The sequence below is a fragment of the Epargyreus clarus genome, unplaced genomic scaffold (assembly GCF_041222505.1).
Source record: "Epargyreus clarus isolate Ecla_fem2 unplaced genomic scaffold, WU_Ecla_fem_2.2 ptg000018l, whole genome shotgun sequence".
Lineage (NCBI taxonomy): Eukaryota > Metazoa > Arthropoda > Insecta > Lepidoptera > Hesperiidae > Epargyreus > Epargyreus clarus.
In genome coordinates, this window is record NW_027332226.1 from 6,867,038 (window position 1) to 6,885,113 (window position 18,076).

Below are 18,076 nucleotides of genomic sequence, written 5' to 3' on the forward strand. Positions count from 1 at the left end.
TTCGAAGTTGCTTGAACATTAACAAATGTGTTATACTTATTTTTTTGCTTACGGATACGTATTTGGGTCCGTTCACACAGGCTGGCTCGGAGAGGAGAGCAAATTTTTATCACGTTGGAAACAGAGTTTTGAGTACCTAATTGTATTAAAGTTTACTTTTGAATGTGCACTTCTTTTGTCATTAAGAATGCTTGAACGCGCTTCGTGTGAAATAATAAGAGGAGCAGACCAGCTCTGACTGCGTGCTCATTCTTGCTCGCGCAGCCGATCGGCTCCGATTGCAAGCGCATCCGCTTTCAGAACTTTACCAGCCGGTCTATGTGAAATAGTTGGCGGCTCCGCTCCACCCAATTCCAAGCGTATACGATCCGGTCTGTGTGAAAAGAAAAATGCGTGCCGATGCTCTCCGAACCGGTCTGTCTGAACGGACCCTTTCAGTGATTGTTTGGTCCTGATAACCTTTTTTTCGCTAACTTCACCCTTGAATAGATCGAAGATCGATTATTGACCTGAACCTGAACCCCGATTTGCCTGACGATTTGGATTCTAAGAACTAGCGAGACTAAGCCCCAATGCTGTTCCCACTTTACTTATGCCGGTTAGTGATAATGATATTAAAAATCATGAAAATATTGCATTCTAACAGTCAGAGAAACATTTGTGCATTACCACCAATTTCTAGTTATGCATCAGATGAAAGACAATGTTAATTAATTTGTTTGTCTTACAGGATCTGAAATAGAGAGAACTTCTATCATAACAAATATAGAAATCTTTGAAGTTCATGGCATGGAGGTTGTTTCTCTTTATGATCCTCTTCAGCCTCCTCTTAACGGGAATCAGAAACAATTCATTGCAAAAAAATATGTGTAATTATGTATGATTGATGGTCAGAAAGGTAGGAAAATGGGAGCACACAGTGAACTTTTAGCATATAGAGGAATAATAAACATATTAACGTAAAGAAATAATTAAGTGTTAATATACCAAACAGTGTTGAGCTAAAGAGTTGATGTGGCACTGGAATTATTAGTAAATATTTATAGATAAATATTATTTATTAATTAAAAGCAAATAGTTTTTCTCAGAAAAGGACATCATCAATCTGAAATATATTAACAATACATTATCTATAATCTTTTTTACGACCTTCTTCTGGGATCTTTTTCGAGAACGGAAGATTTAAGGCCATAATCTAGTATATTGACCAACTGTGGGTTTGCAGACTGTACACGTCCTTAAGAAATTTTGCGTCTCTCAAGCATGCAAATTTCATCACGTTTTTCCGTTACTATTGAGTAAGTGATAAATACAAAACAAATATTCTTAAGATATGTGCGCTGGAATCGAGAATTGACCCTCGTCGTCTTATCGCCTTAATCATAATGCTGATAATGATAATTTTCATCAGTAAAAGAATATGAATAGAAATATTTTTCATCATAGAATCTTGATTATTTTATTTTTCAGAATGAACTCCAACTGCAGACAATCATTTTTTTTGATCAATTGTTTTATTAACTAAAAGGCAAAACTTTTTAGACGATACATAGTGATAAAACGAAACTTGTAGCATGTTACTATTACAATAGGAAGAAAACATTTAAAATAAAATCTTACAAATGAAATCATGTTGTTTTATTAAGTTGAGCTCCATTCTGTATTTGAATAAAATCTCAAAGAATAAAAGAATTTTTGTATACATGCAGTAACTATCTGTATGTACAAAAATGTTTGTGATTCTTGTAGATTACTTCAAAGATACCCGCGCGACGCCCCGGTTTAGCGAATGCGATGCGTACCTATATCAATAGATGGCGCTAACATGTCTTCACTGTTGACTCTCCGTATGTATTTAAGTTACTCCACAAGTTACTTTATGCTGTTGATTTCAACACACTCGCCACATACTAGTGAATGTGTTTGTGCTTACATGCAGTTTTTATTTTTTGGTTTGAATTTAAATTTCCAAATTATTCATGTTAATTGTATAACTATGAATGAAAAGAAAATTTGTGCTTTTAAAAATATTGATTAATCGTGGAACTCTTTGAATTTAATTTTCTTTATATAAATACGAGGTAACCAATTATAACTAAAGGTAAGTTCATTTTCATATTGTGCATTCTATAATACTAATGAAATCCTAACGTTGTTAGCGCCTATTTACGGTGTTGATTTTTTTGATTAATGATATAAAAATACTTACCACTGTCAATATTTACCTTATTTAAAATAACTGCTAGTAGGTACCGACGCCGAAAAAGGATTGAAAAATGCAAGAGGATATTTTTCTCGATACTGCAGTTATATATATTCGTTTCATCATCATCAACCCATTACTGTCTCACTGCTGGGCACGGGTCTCCTCTCACAATGAGAAGGTTTAGGCCATAGTCCACCGCGCTGGCCGAGTGCGAATTGGTAGACTTCAGATACCTTTGAAAATATGTTCTCAGATATGCAGGTTTCCTCACGATGTTTTCCTTCACCGTTTAAGCAAATGATAATTAACTTCTAATACGCACATAACTTTGAAAAGTCAGAGATGCGTGCCTGAGATTTGAACCTCGAACCCCTCGACCAAGAGGCCGCGTTTCTTAACCACTAGCCTCACTGCGTTTCGTATACATAAAGCAAAAAATATCGGTTTGAAACAAATTAATGGCAATAGATAAGTAATGTTTTACAAACAAAATCGACACAATCATTTCATTTATCGGGAATCGAATGACTTCACTATGAAATAAAGCGTAAACCCTTTACTATTCCACCATCGGATAATGTTGCTTATAAGCAAATGACAAATTAAAAAAGGCTAATTTTTAAGAAAATACTAAATTAAGGTGTAGGGTTCTTTGAGACTGGGTTGTGGCATTACACGCCAAATTCATTCTTCTGGACTAATAATTCGGAACACCTCCCATTTTTATATTGATTAGCTTAAATAAGAAGACCAAGAATTTTTTTATTGCGTTTTGACTTAAATATGAAATATATACATTGGTATGGTATCATCTACCCAAAATTAGAATTCATGTTGAAAAAGACTAAGGAGACAATTAAAGCATGTAAATAAAATTTTCTTTCGTTATTTCTTATGTTTTTCACAAAAAACTGTTTAAATATTTCTTCTCATTTTTTATTCATTTTCACGTTCACAAAATCTAAATTAATTACGCTGTTTAAAAGTATACTATTACACCTGGAAACCGGTGGCTTCCTTCTTCGTCCAGTAGTAAAGTTCATTCGTGCAGACCACAAATCCGGTACACTACAATACCACAAGACTATAGTTTAGTTATGCAGCTATAGCTGAGGCTATCGGGGCTTCCGGGTTTGTTCCGGGGCGGCAAGAGTGGGAGCTCAAACCGCCCGGCCAGCGACCCTGGGAAGGATGACGTTATGTGTGGTCGCATACCGTCGTGTACAACAGACGGTGTGGCGAACGGCATGCTCAGAGCCGGATTAACCTTAAGGCAGAGCAGGCAACTGCCTAGGGGCCCAGGATCGACAGGGGCCCACTGCAGACTCCGTACTAACACGCAGCCAACCCGCGTTGAGCACGCATAGAGCCTGCGTATGTCTGAACCCGCCCTTAGGACGTCATCCATGCCTATATCGGGAATTGTATTCAGGAATGTGGGTAGAAGGCAAAAAAAAAACATTATTTAGTCAGTCAGAGTAGGTAAAGAAAAGGGGCCCGAAAATTGTATTGCCTACAGGCCCATACAGGGTTAATCCAGCTCTGGGCATGCTCACCTGGGCGGAGCCCGACCGGGCAACGCGCTAAGAGGACTCCGGACTGCGTTCCTCTGAAGATCCCGGAGTCCTTTACGCAGCGCCGAGGACGGCCACCGGAGGGGGATTTTAGTGCGGTAAGAATCCCACTGTACTGTGTCGCTCCCACGGCACCGAGTACCTTTCGAAGGTTTCCCCCTCGAAAACAAAAAAAAAGGTATCAAGAACCGATGACAATACACGATTTAAATATTTTTATCCCATTCATCTCATCACGATAGTCAGGAATCAGGATTAACGATTTTCCTTGTGCGATTTTAGCGTGGTTTTTGGTTTTTAAACTATAATAATTATTTTATTTTAGGATACCTGTCAGAATGTGGTCTCATACAAAAGCTCTATACATTAGCTGTGTAATAATCTCTGAACTATGGCTATGTTCCCGGGCAGAGCTCTTTACGGCCATATCAGACGTGGAACCCCTTTTGGAAACACATAAAAGGATTATTGACGACTTACACTATTATATTGACAAGGAGGAAACCCGGCTGCAAGTACTCAAGAAGTGAGTATTTTTCTTAAATTGTAAAATAATTTATAGATTTAAAGAGATAATATAAAGGAAAATTGTGATTTAAAAAATAATTCATCATTCAAGAATTTGTGGTAATTTCAAATTTTCGTTAATGAATGGAATTCGATCCAGCCAAACTCAGGCCCAGGTGTAGGTACTTGTGGGAAATGTGTATTTTAAAACCCTATAAGTATTTGGCAAAGGGAGATCTCCCGCCAGGCTAGGTGATCGTGCCCGGGGAGCGGCCGTGCTCCAGCAGTCTCAGTTCGGAGCATGTACTCGTATATATGCAAGATGTTAATAAACTTCGATAGCGTGATTCAACAGCGCCATCTCTTGATGAGTAGCGGGAAGTCGCTACAAGTACATAAAGTTGTAAGACACATAAAGGTACACAAAAACCCGATTCTAAAACAGAGATCCTTTATAAATTAAATATACGAACAGGTATGAACACTACAATACCATGCAACATCCACATGAAAAATCTCCTGAGGCATCACCTCCTCCCCCATTTCTAGATTTTGACAGTAGTGTTAAACTCTAGTTTAAAGGGTATGGAAAGGAACATTTATATGACGCGCTCCAACTTGTCCTATTGAGTAGCAATGCAGTCATGTGGTCTCCATGCTCGTTTACAACATTTTTACTATAAAAAATAAATATCTGTGTTTTATTTTAGGCATCTTAATATGTACAAACAAGAACATGTTAAAGCTTTGGAAGATGTTCCCAATTACTTGGGGAATCCAGTAAATGCTTTCACGCTTATCAAGAGACTGACCACCGATTTAGATTACATAGAAGACAGTATCAAAAAAGGCACCGGTAAGTATTATAAACATATTTAAAAAAAATTGCATCATTTTCTACAAAATCAAACATGGTACTCGTGTTAACAAGCAAAATCGTACGTGAATTGGATTTTAAAGAGGTTTAGCTTCATAGTAATAGTTACTATGGAGTGCGTCCATACTGCCAACATCTTGCATACAAATAACTAATTCCTAGCGGAGGAAAGCCACCGAGGAGAAACTAGTGCGGTTAGAATGCCACAAAACCCTGCGTCACTCTCACGGCACAGTGTACCTTTTGAAGGTTACCCCATGGTAAACAAAAGAAGCGCGCTAACATTTTGCGAAAGACGTCCATGGACCGTCCTATTGGTTATAGGAGAGGAATTCTACGTGGGACAATCGAATATGTCGTCATATTAGTCATCGCCTCATGTTGCCTTGCCTTTCAAACCGAACACAGCTGTTTTACACTATTGTTATAAGTGTGGTACTAATGTCACTAAAGTCGAAAAACAATTAATTTTACCACCTTTTATTCTGGGTTAAATAAATAGACTTCAAAATATAATATAAAGGACACTCATAAATTATATATAATTTTACGTAACGATCAAGAAAGTATTTACCACTAACAAACAGACTGTATAGTCAAGTAAACAGAATTTTAACGTAGGTACGTTTTCACAGTTGTAACGATCGCAAACATTTCAACATTGACATGAACACCTGAGAAAATATTAATGTTTATTCTTCACTTGAAGCGCAGAATAATATAAATTATAACGCTTATAAGACGTTAATTTTAGGTAAATAATTTGCTATTATAAAAAAAATAGTATTATACAAGCAAGCGTATTAAATAAAGTGTATGCGATGAAATACTATGACTATCTTACGAAACATGATCTATCGAGAAATCTCCTCTCCTCCCCCCTCCTTCTCCTCATGTAATTAATAGACCCTCCCTACGGCAGAAAAAATAACGACAAAATTTTGCTTAATTCGAAATATCTAAGAACGTATATTTGCAGAATATATAAAAAACATAACAATGACACACGAGGGCGTGAAGTATCCCACCCTTGAGGACCTGACCGGCGCTGCGCAAGCTCTGACCCGACTCCAAGATACCTACCAACTCGAGGTCAGCGAACTAGCTGAGGGAAAATTGAATGGCGTCGTATACAGGTAAAATTACCAAATGTGAAACAAAAACTCTAACAAAATTTAAATTCTATGTTACTCACAACTACTGAGTTATTCGAAAATAGACATGCTAATATTCGAAATAGCTTAACGATATCAATACAATTTTGTGAGTGTGTATGATTGATGATAGTACCTGATAGATGAGCTCTAGATGAGATTCGTTTTGTAAAAAAGACCTGGCCGAGCCCACTTATTCATTATAAATATTATAATGAAACAAAAAATCAGGAAGTATATTCGAAAGTACAGAAGATAATCCATTTGTCGAATTAGTTCTATACAAGTTCTATAATTATAAATGTATGTTAAATACATACCTTCATTTTCTTTTCCATCTTTTGATCTGAAAGGAAAATAATATACCTATTTTAACACAACACAAACATGTTTATACTTATAGGTATACATGCAGAAGATTACATATACCTATATAATATATTACAACCATATAAACTCAATCTTAGCATTCCTAAATACCTATATATTATTATGCAAATAGTTTTTGGTAAGGATTATGATATAATATGCAAGTAATGATAATTGTTACTTTACAGGGAGGATGACTCAAGTGTGCATCAGTAAGTTTTACAGCGATTTACGCTTTATTAAGTGACATCTTGTGTTTATTATAATCACTATACAGCAATAGCTTGGTGAAAATGTGATAACTTAGTGGTTTGAGCTTTTACATGCTCGCATCTCGGGTATCCCGGAGTTTAATCCCTCCTCAACACATTTCGAATTCATGCGGCTATTTTCTATTTCTTATTGCTTTCGAGAATCACTTGCTTTAACGGTGAAGGATAATATTGAACTGAAATATTATAGTGAACTCTAACATTTATTTCTTAGCCATTTATGGAATATGGATTAATCTTATATATAAAATTCTCGTGTCACAATGTTAGTTACCGTACTCCTCCGAAACGGCTTTACCAATTTCCACCAAATTTTATATTTAGTAGGTCTGAGAATCGGTCAGTCCTGTATTCGGTGCCGATCTCATGCTTTCGACCGTGGTTCGCGCCTTGGTCGGTAGTGACAGGTCGTGGCAGGCGGTGCGATCTTTCTGCGAAGCTGTAATGCTCGCGAAGGAGGCGGCGGAGAGAGTCAGGGAGGATGATGCATCTTCCCAGGCAATTCGTCGCAGACGCACGGGACGCCGGAGGGCGGCTTTCGCTGAAAGCCACCCTTTCCCAGTCCCATGAGCCCGATGCGGATTCTGGTCTTTAAGGCTCGAGATGTCGTACGAGCGTTCTGCACGCTCATCTCTTGAGGGACATAACTGAGGAGCCTCTAGGGACGTGGCCAGCGTTAACACCAGCGCCGGCCGACGTTGCCGGGCCGCGAATGTAATGCTTAACGCTTCTCGTGACCTGGCACCGAGCGTCCAGAGGAACGCCGCGGAGTTTTAGTCGGTACGAGTCCGACATACCCCTTCCGCTCCCCCGGGCGGGAGACGATCAATGAGGATTTCTCTGCAAAAAAAGAGGTCTGAGAATCGGCTACTATCTATAGGTACCAAAGTTATAACATAATGCAATCAAGATTGCAAGACATCATCATATTCGGTATTTGGTAAAAACATTGTTTGTTTTCGTTGGTCAGAATGGTGTGTTTTGTGTGTAATGTTTGCAGCTTCAAGGATTTTCTTGCGACTGTTACGAAGCTTTTTATATTGAAAATGTTTCCAGCACACCAATGAGTGCGAGCGACTGCTACGAGCTCGGCCGCGCCCTCTACATCGAGATGGACTACACGAACGCCCTCTCGTGGATGATGGAAGCGCTCCGCAAGTACAAGGAGGAGAATGAGCCCCACCCATTCAGTGAAGGCGATATTCTGGAATATATTAGCTTCGCTCATCATTTGTTAGGTAAGGGTAAATTCATTTTCGCGGGTACAATAAACGATTACTCTCTTTTTTTAACACGCTTTTAAACCGACTCCATATTAGCTTGGGTTGTATCTATGTAGGTATGTATGTAAAGGAATCTTTGAGCTCAGTTTTCACCAGTTTCTAGAAGCTTGATAAATTTTAAACTTTGCACACGCATCAAGGACATATGACAATGCAATAATTTAATAACAGTTTCCCATTATCTTTGATAGGACCGCCAGGATTAATAAATTATTTTATAGTTCCTCTATAGGAGAGTAAGAGAGATATTTTGTAGTTTTTAGTTCGATTAGCAATAGAAGCGTGTTTTTTTTAAACTATTATTTATTTTATCATACATATTCTACCTAAATTTGTTTTATAATTTTATGTATTAAAAACAAACAAGATTTCTTTGATCATCGCAAATGTGTTCAAGTTTGTGTGGCTTTGGAATTAAAAAATATGTATTATTACTTACTTTAATATTTTATAATCAATTATTAATATTTTGTTTGTATAAAGGCTGGTTCATATATTTTTTTTTTAATAAATGCTTAGAAGCATATTGTTCATGATGTTAAAAAAATGTCAAATAGATCTATTGCATACCTACGAAGTATCTATGGCATCTTGTTTTCTCTTATTTCCTTTTTTCTATTGACTGACCCATTTCTCTATTTTCTTAATATACCTACATTTGTATCGCTACAGGTGACTCAAGGACTGCCATGGAATGGACCAAGAAGCTTCTAGAGGTAGACCCGAAACATCCACGTGCGCGGGGGAATATTTCCCACTATCAAAAAGCTATCGACGAGTCATTGAAAAAACGTAGGGTAGGTGTCTGTATATAAATCATTGGCGTCCAAGGACATCTGCAATAAGGTCCATTTAGAACAAACTTTCTACATGAACATACCTAGTAATCTTTAGAACCATAATACCCTAATAGTGCTGTAGTAGTAACCAGGGGCGGCTCTAGCTCGTGTAGCGCCCGTGTGCAATGAAACCCTGGCGCCCCCTAGGCCTGCAGCGGCTATAACTATTAACTTTGCCATCGTAACAAGAAAGTTTTGTCTTATTCCAACAAGCTATTTTATAAGTATAGCTTACAGTATGGTATTAATTACGGCTTTTCTACTTATGAAGGCAGAATAATACTCATTGTTTTTATGCCAGTAGCACATCTCTGTTGCCAAACTAAGCGGCGAACCGCGATAGTTCATGTTTCGTCTGTGTTTTAAGTTTTATGAACAGCGAAATAGATGCGAAATGTATCGAATTTCTGTTTCGCTGCCCATAGAACTTACAACACAAGGCGTAACTCTATCGCAGTTTTGCCGCTCGAGTTCCGCAGGGGAAGTGTGCTACATTTTAATCTCTTCTTCCCTAGGAAGAAGAGTTTAAAATGTAGGAGGTAGGTTAAATGTAGGAGGTTCTTCCTAGGGAAGATGAGGTTGAAGGGAGCGTCGCGGTGCCCTTGGGACGGCGGCGCCTGTGTGCATCGCACACCCTGCACTAGGTTAAGGCGCCCCTGGTGGTAACGCTTTAAAACTGTTTTTTGGAGTTCTGAACTTACATCCCAAAGATTTGTTATGTTTAAAAAACATTATATTATTATTTTTCACTTTCTATTAATCAATTTCTAGTGCACTAACATATAAGTTAAAAAACTGATATGTTAGTGCACTAGAAATTGATTAATAGTTTAAAGTGAAAAATAGTGTCCTTAAAATAAACGCTTTATACACTCGTAGCCTCACACTAGGATTCGCAGTGTCGTGGCTGCCATAGAGACACAGAGACGAATAGACAGAAACTCAAATGCATGATTCAGATATTTGTCTGGCCAGAGATCGAACCCGAAATCGCGGGCCATCAAATTAGTTACTAGGTATCAGTGGCAGGTACCTTTTCCCCCTCTTAAACAAAAAAAAAAAAGGTATCAGTGGCGGACTGAGGTAGTCAGAGGCCCGGGGCGGAGGCCCCCAAAAGTGTAAAAAGTTTATGTTGGACCGCTCCTTCCGCCACCATTAAGCCGCTAGAGCTTGGTATGCAAAGAGAAAGCAACTAAAAATTATGCTTCAGTTAAATTAATTTTATATAATGATACACTCACTTAAATATAATATGTATAATAAAAAAAAATCATATTGTAGGAGACTGGGGAGGAGGAAGAGAAACCGAAGCGAACTAAGGTGGATGTTCTTTCTGAAAATGAGAGGTTATCCTACGAGGCTTTGTGCCGTGGCGAGATGAAAATTCCACCTGAAATCGCTATGAGGTATAAAACGTCATGTCCACCTCCTTTTGCTTCAAAACCATTTTTGTCTGTGCTTAAAAGTCCCGTTGAAATCGTGTTACCTTTAAGATTGACTCCTACAAACAGTGAAACTAAAATTAAAAATCACATTTAGTTATTAAATTAACACTAATTTATAATTTTTGATATAATATTATAATTACAGGTTAAAGTGCCGATACTTGACGGAAAATCACCCGTTCCTGAAGATAGCGCCTATCAAAATGGAGCAAATGTATATAAAACCAGACATCATCATTTTCCACGAAGTGATATATGATGACGAGATCGAGCATATTAAAGAACTTTCGAAACCAAGGGTTAGTATTCAATTAACGCATACCTGTAATACTGTAATACTGTAATGTTTTGACAACTTTGATTGCCTAGTAAATTTAAGTTAAAATGTTGGTAATTAATGAACTTGAAATAGTAAATATGTATGTATGTATAGATACAAGTGATTTTTCAAGTGTGCGTGGAAAAATGTTAAAAGTAATTACTAGACCAATTTTAATGAAAATTTAAACTTCATCATCATTTCATAAAAATATCTACATGCCAAGAATCGCACAAGTTTATAAAGAACGCCCCGTCTTATTACACTATCGGATAGTATCGCTTATAAGGATGAACTACCAGGAAGTAATGATAAATGAAAAAGTAAGGAAAGGCTAATTTTAGAGACACTGGATTTTTTATACAGTATCAAATGTGGCGTTTTACCCGTAGAAGTAGAATGTTACGAAAAATATCGTTTTTTCGTAACATTCTACTTCTACGGGTCGTTTAGTAACGGAATATTATTACGAAAACAAATGGCGGCTAGCCTTTCCGCACGTAAATTAAAAATGATCTTTTTTATATTTAGTTTTAGGGCAATCTTCGATTTTGTTAAAATTGAAATAATTTTGTTATTAATTTATTAACAATTTTAAAATAATTTGGAATATTTTTTTAAAATCGTCTTTTTAATATTATACTGCAGTTCCGTCGGGCAACAGTCCACGACCCGACGACCGGCAACCGGGTACCCGCACAATATCGCATCAGCAAGTCAGCATGGCTGCTCGACGAGGAGTCCCCGATAGTGGCGCGCGTGTCGCGCCGCGTGCGGGACTTCACCGGCCTCAGCCTCGAGTCGGCGGAGGAACTGCAGGTCGTCAACTACGGCATCGGCGGCCACTACGAACCGCATTACGACTTCGGAAGGGTATGAGATTTAGATGTTTTTTTCTTTGTGAAAATTGGTTTCAGATAAAATGACTCCGCGGTGAAGCTGCTGGGTCTTCAAATAAGGCATTGGCAGTCACTACGAGCCGCATTGTGACTTTTCGAGGGTATGAGTTTTTGTCCGCTTTTTTCTTCATAGAAATAGCAAACAAGTTGACTCAGCGAAGAAACCGCAAGTCGTCCATTACGGCTTTGATTGGTATTAGGGTTTCTGATTTGGAAGGAGGCATGTCCAATGTTTTATCCACTATCCATCAGGCCTCTCACAAGGTTTAACGAATGCTAATCAAGGGCTACAACAACTGAGATCGTCGAATTAACGTGTGCTACAAAGCGCGGAAGCACGTTTGAAATTTAGCCACTAGCGGTCATCTATTTAATAGTAGATTGAGGAGTATAATCGGGCTGTTATCTAAACCTGACCGTGCTAGGCTTTTTATCCTTCAGAAGTCGCCTTGACCAGCCACATCACTTAAAAGGGCCGACCGATAATCGATGCGGTAAATGGTTTTTGATGACGTTTAGGTAAAAAGAGCACAGGTCCGCATCACGTGGATAGATTACCTGAAGAAAACAGCAGAAAACCAAATAAAATAATCAAAAATATTTAATAAACGCAAAATAAGTGCTATTAATATAATTATACTAGTGGTTAGTAACTGCCTCGCAATTGAGAGATTTAGAATCCCAGGCACCACAAATGGTGGCACAACGGTGTTCCAACAAAATAATGTTCTAGTCTTAACGATACCTAACTAAATACCACACTTTTTTCTAGCCAGAGCTTACAGTGCTATTCTTCAGAAGACAATGAAAATCGATTATAATAATAAAAGTATAAATCGGATGGTATTTATTTATTTATTGTAACACTAACATAAAATTAAGGTACAAAGGGCAAACATCATGCCAGATGGCATTCTCTGTCAGTTGATGTGCTCAGATACTCTCGTACGAGTATTTTAAATAGAGCTTTGGTGGGTGTTTTGGTGGGTGTAGTAAGTGATAAATGGAAGAATCCACTGTTATGTGACAGAATATCTGCTTTTATGGGACGACGGAAGCGTTTTATCCTGTGTTAAGTACCAGTTCTGGATGGAATATTCAAGATAAGAAGGAGCACGAGTATTAATTATTATCCTGTAACATAGAATAAAAAAGGAAGACAACCTGGCAGAGACGCATCTGGCTAATAGTAAACAATTTAAGTTGGCGAAGAAATAGAGAGACGTGATTATATATTCGGAGACCAAATATGAATCAAATATCAGAAATCGTTGAGAAGGCGTTCTAGTTTATTAAGAAGAACTTCGATCAGATCTGGATAGCACACATCTGCATAATCCATTTTAGGCAGAATAAGAATGTTGACAAGCATAAGCTTAGTCTTAATAGGAAGAAAATGTTTTACACGATATAGTGATCGTAGAGTGGCGTTGGGAAAATCAACCCTTTTTTGCGTCCCGGGTCATCGTGATTTTCCCGGGAATTCCCGATCCGGGAACTCCCGACCAGAAACCCTAATTGGTATTAAATTCGCGTTACGACTGTGAGAATTGGCTGTATTTTATCCGCTTTTTCATATAAACAGGTAGCAAAGCAGTCCATTCAACAGGTTCACGTCATGTGATAGTTGTGACCTCTCACTTTGATATGAAGCTAAAGTCAACATGTTATTTTTTATATTTGCTTTTACTTTATTTACAGAAAGGTGAACAGACATCATTTGGTGAATCCAACGGCAATCGAATAGCTACAGTGCTGTTTTATGTAAGTAAAATTTCATATATAAATAAATTGTCTGAAATATAATAGAAAACTAAATTTAACGAAAACTGACGAAGTTATGATAAAATTACTTCGCAACAGTACTTATACCAACATTTATATTGGCATATATTTTAAACCGTGTTCCTCTTACATCTTCTAAATATTACTTAGTATTATATATGGGAGATGTTACATCTGCGACACCGATAACTAAACTAAGAGTACTTGGCTTGCTAATGCATCACAACAACCGCTCATGCTGACGGTCGCGCACAAACTGACTTACAGCCGGCACTCACCTTATGACAGTTGACTTAAGAACTTGAGAAACATTTTCACCTACCCACATACACTACAGAAAATATATTAAACTGAATATCATCCATTGTGGACGGAATGTACAATGTATAACCAACTAGGTTTTACCCGTGGCTTCGGTCGCGTCAGAGGTCGACGACAATCGTTGTTTTTATCTATCCCTCAGAAATATATTTTTTTTATTTAAGGTACCTTGTATCCTTTTCGGGATTCCTGACTACTTTTGCACAAAATTTATGACCGATTGTCATATATGGTAGATAAGGCGTGCAAAAAAACAAACTCTCATTCGCATTTATAGTATTACTTAACTCTACAGATGTCGGAAGTAGCGCAGGGCGGCGCCACGGTGTTCACGGAGCTGGGGCTGAGCCTGTTCCCGGTGCACCGCGCGGCCGCCTTCTGGCTCAACCTGCACCCCTCCGGCGAGGGAGACTTAGCCACGCGCCACGCTGCCTGCCCCGTGCTGCAGGGCTCCAAGTGGGGTGCGTACCGCCGCATTACATCACACCACACCCGCACTGCAACGACGTACTACCTCACGACACTACCACTACTGCACCGACACGACACCATTTTAAACATCTTCAAAATCTTAGAATCCTTTGCAGTTCGACTCCGGAGGCGCAACCACCACATTTCTGCCTAATAATAGTAGTAGGTGTTCTGGTATGAAGGGTTGAGGTAAGGGACAACTACCCATCCGCTCACATCTAGAATACCTTATTCCACACTTCATTATAATACCAATAAAATACAACGCAATATCGGCACATCAATCTCGTACTTATCTCACACAATTCAACCATATCTCTTAACATTCCACATCACGAATTAATCACCGCAACCACACAAAAAAACACATAAAATATCACAGATCATTAATGAATCAGGATTAATTATATTTTTATATCGTTTTCAGTGTCGAATAAATGGATCCATCAAGTAGGTCAGGAGCTGATCAAACCGTGCGACTTAGAGTACCAGGAGGAGGGTATAATACGCCAAATTCCGAAACCAATGCCCAAGAGCCTCAGCTAGAACTGATTTAAAATACACTTCGCAGCATTAGCGCGAAAAGCATTAATTAATTAACGTGTGAATCAAATTTGATAATGGACTTACGGACAAATAAATTGCGAAAAGTTATAGATATTGTCCAGAATAACAAACAAGATGAGCGGCAAATAAGATGAGATTGTATAGTTGTGTACCTATTATATACCTAATGTCCATGCCTACAGGACATTAAGTATATAAATTTTGTAAAAAAAGAATACTGGAATTATCTGGTAAGTACGACAATGCAGTTTATATTGCCGTTAGTTTCTTATTATGATATTATATAAATCGTATCATTATGTAGAACTTTTACAGGAACTGTTATTTTTTCTATGCACAAATGTGCCCAATAAATAGTATATCAAAAAAATAGTATAGTATATAAGTTATATATTGCTTAATATGAAGTTATATCCCTGTAATGCAAGGTATTTCTTGTAAAAATTACATCTTAAAATAAATATAAGTAATTAACCTACAAATGATTAAGCAACCGTATCTTTCAACCATAAATTAGTACTTTCAACGCACAGATTAATTTGTCAAATATCATTATTAGCTTTGACAGTTGACAATTGTAACTCATATGATATTTTACATTACGACCCGTGTTCTGCCTAAAAGTTAAGATTTAGCACATTTACTTATCGCTAAATTTAAGCCACGACTAATATTTTGACTACCTATTTTAAGCTAAATATAAAAGCCTGTAGTGGAAGTTGTTGTGGAACCCTATGAAGTGTCGTGCAGCCAATTAGAATGCATAAATTGGTTTATGACAGCAACACGAATACATGATATTTTATCACCGTAATATCTTAGAGTTCAAGTTAATGTGCATTTACTACAAATTTTTGTGAGAATAAAAATACATAGGTATAGAAATAATTGTGTAATTTGTCTTTTAATATTGGCTTACAGTCGCATATATGGGAAACTGGGGACACTTGATCCCCCCTTTTGTTTTTTGACCACTATTTGGTAAATATTGATCCGATTTTAGATACAGTGTAAACTCCATGTAACGTCACTCGATTTAACGACAAACTCTATAAAGCGTCGAAATCAATTGGCTTAGTTGGTTTAGCTTGTATTCCATACAATGATACACTCTACATAGCATTACACCCACTCTCAATAACGACCACAATTGAGTAAAAAAAGTACCTTTTAAGTTGCTAAAATTAGTAAAAACTGCGCACCAGTGTACGTTCTTTTGTCGCTTTATTATCCTAGCCCGCAATAAACTCGACTGTCGGCATCATGCATACGGAACTTTCTAAGAAATTCGTTCTTTTGTTTACCAAGATGCCTCAATATCAGAAGATATGAATAATATAATGAAAAAAATACAACAAAATTACTGGTGCAGCAAAAGACGTCAGACAAAAAAAAACAACAAGCAATAGCGTTCAAATAAGATTCTTTTTTATGTACATAACTACTAACACTAGACTGAAATAAACTTTTTCTTTTTCTAATTCTGTTTTTTCTTCTCTCCATTTAACGACCACTCTCTATAACGCCATAAAATGCACAGTCCCTTCAGTGCCGTTATATAGAGTTTACACTGTATATGGGTACTGAAATACAAAATATAAATTATGTAACAAGCCCACGAAAACTTCGTATAGGGAATGATATCATGTGTCCCATATATATGTCTGACTTGATCCCCCCCTTTGGAACACTTAATCCTGAGAGAAATAAGTCTCCTATATTTTCATATGATACTAAAATGAAAAAAAAAATATACGTGTAAATTGATTTATCATTGATTTATTTGCTTAGTAGAAATAACAACAACATATCCACTGTTTTGATAAATCACATATACGAGTAACTATGTTTTCAGCTAACATTACTTAATGTTCCTATTATCACAGAATCTTATGGTTAATATTTTTTTTCTTGCACCTTCTATTGTTTTATATACTCTGGGCGTATTGAGTCCTGAAATTATTAGAAAATAAACATTAATGGACGCTTGATCCGGTGGGATCTCCCATAAGAAAGTGTACCATGTGTACCCTAGCTATACTGTGGTTATAAAAATATATTGTAAAAAAATCTACTACTATTAACACTATTCTATGAAGCAGGCGTTTAAAAAGATAGATAATGAATAGTTTAAAAGTGATACTTACCCAAAATAAGTTTACCAACCAATTATTTAATCAAAATGAAAACTTACGAAAAACATTTTCCTGCGACGCGAAACACACAATCATCGGATTCATCGGCCATCTGCTTAGTGCTTAAATATCAAATTGGACAAGAGTACCAACCTTACAAAGTTATAACGTATCATAGACAACCAATGTTGCCACACTAACCACATATAGTGTTCACAGAAGCTCTGTAAATTAGAGATGCGCAAAATATATCACTAAAGTGAAAAGAGAGATATATATCTTTTTAACTCAGTGATATATATCACTCTTTTAGCTCAGTGGCTCACTTTAGCTCAGTAGCTCTGTAACGATATAAGCGACATTTTATATCAGTATATCAGAGAATCAGATCAAAATGTTTTGACATTTTTGATTCCTATAATTAATACCAAACTGGCAAGAAATTATATATCAATTTCACAGCCAACACTATTTGTACATCCCTGTTTTCATATTCTTAGCAAAGAAAAAAAGATTTTATTTAATGTCTAATACGTAATGCATTTGACTCAAATCAGACTCTCTCAGTCAGTCGCTCATTTGACTCATCACTCACTCGCGAGCGAGTATAACACTGTTGAGTTGAAGATCTTATATCCGGATTCGTATGGACCTATGAACTCAACCATGTGACGCGGATATAAAGATATAATTCAAAATCGTCGGAGTTGATGAGTGATTAGCTCTTTGGTGAAGATATATATCTTTTATATCACTCACTCGCGAGCTACTCAATTCTACTGTAAATCCAGTGTACCTAGTAGTCCCGTAAGGATCAAGTGTCCCCAGTCTCCCCTAATCTTGTATAGATGTATAGTCTTAATATCAATGTTATTATAACTTTTCGAATACTTACGTAAATTAAGATTTTTAATCATCGTTCAAATGTTTTATTATTATTAAGTACAGTGAAACCTGGTTAAGTGAGACATCAAGGGACCTGCAATGTCGTTTCACTTATAGAGGTATTCCACTTACCCAGTGTCTCAGATATACAGGTATAAATAAATATCT

General features: G+C 37.1%; 1 protein-coding gene across 2 annotated transcripts; it reads left to right on the top strand.

Annotated features, from left to right (window-relative positions):
- Positions 1 to 1,897: 1,897 nt before the first annotated feature.
- On the top strand, positions 1,898 to 15,575 carry LOC140749934 (prolyl 4-hydroxylase subunit alpha-1-like). Of its 2 annotated transcripts, XM_073083190.1 has the most exons (13): positions 1,898 to 2,101; positions 4,106 to 4,306; positions 4,998 to 5,143; positions 6,144 to 6,300; positions 6,876 to 6,899; positions 8,016 to 8,197; positions 8,915 to 9,039; positions 10,363 to 10,487; positions 10,672 to 10,825; positions 11,494 to 11,718; positions 13,446 to 13,508; positions 14,146 to 14,311; positions 14,749 to 15,575. In XM_073083190.1, exons 2-13 carry the CDS (start codon positions 4,119 to 4,121, stop codon positions 14,865 to 14,867), a joined length of 1,674 nt encoding a protein of 557 aa, XP_072939291.1. In that variant the 5' UTR covers positions 1,898 to 2,101; positions 4,106 to 4,118; the 3' UTR covers positions 14,868 to 15,575. The 2 variants fall into 2 exon arrangements, with proteins under 2 accessions (XP_072939291.1, XP_072939292.1); XM_073083191.1 differs by lacking the exon at positions 6,876 to 6,899.
- The last annotated feature ends 2,501 nt before the right edge of the window (positions 15,576 to 18,076 follow it).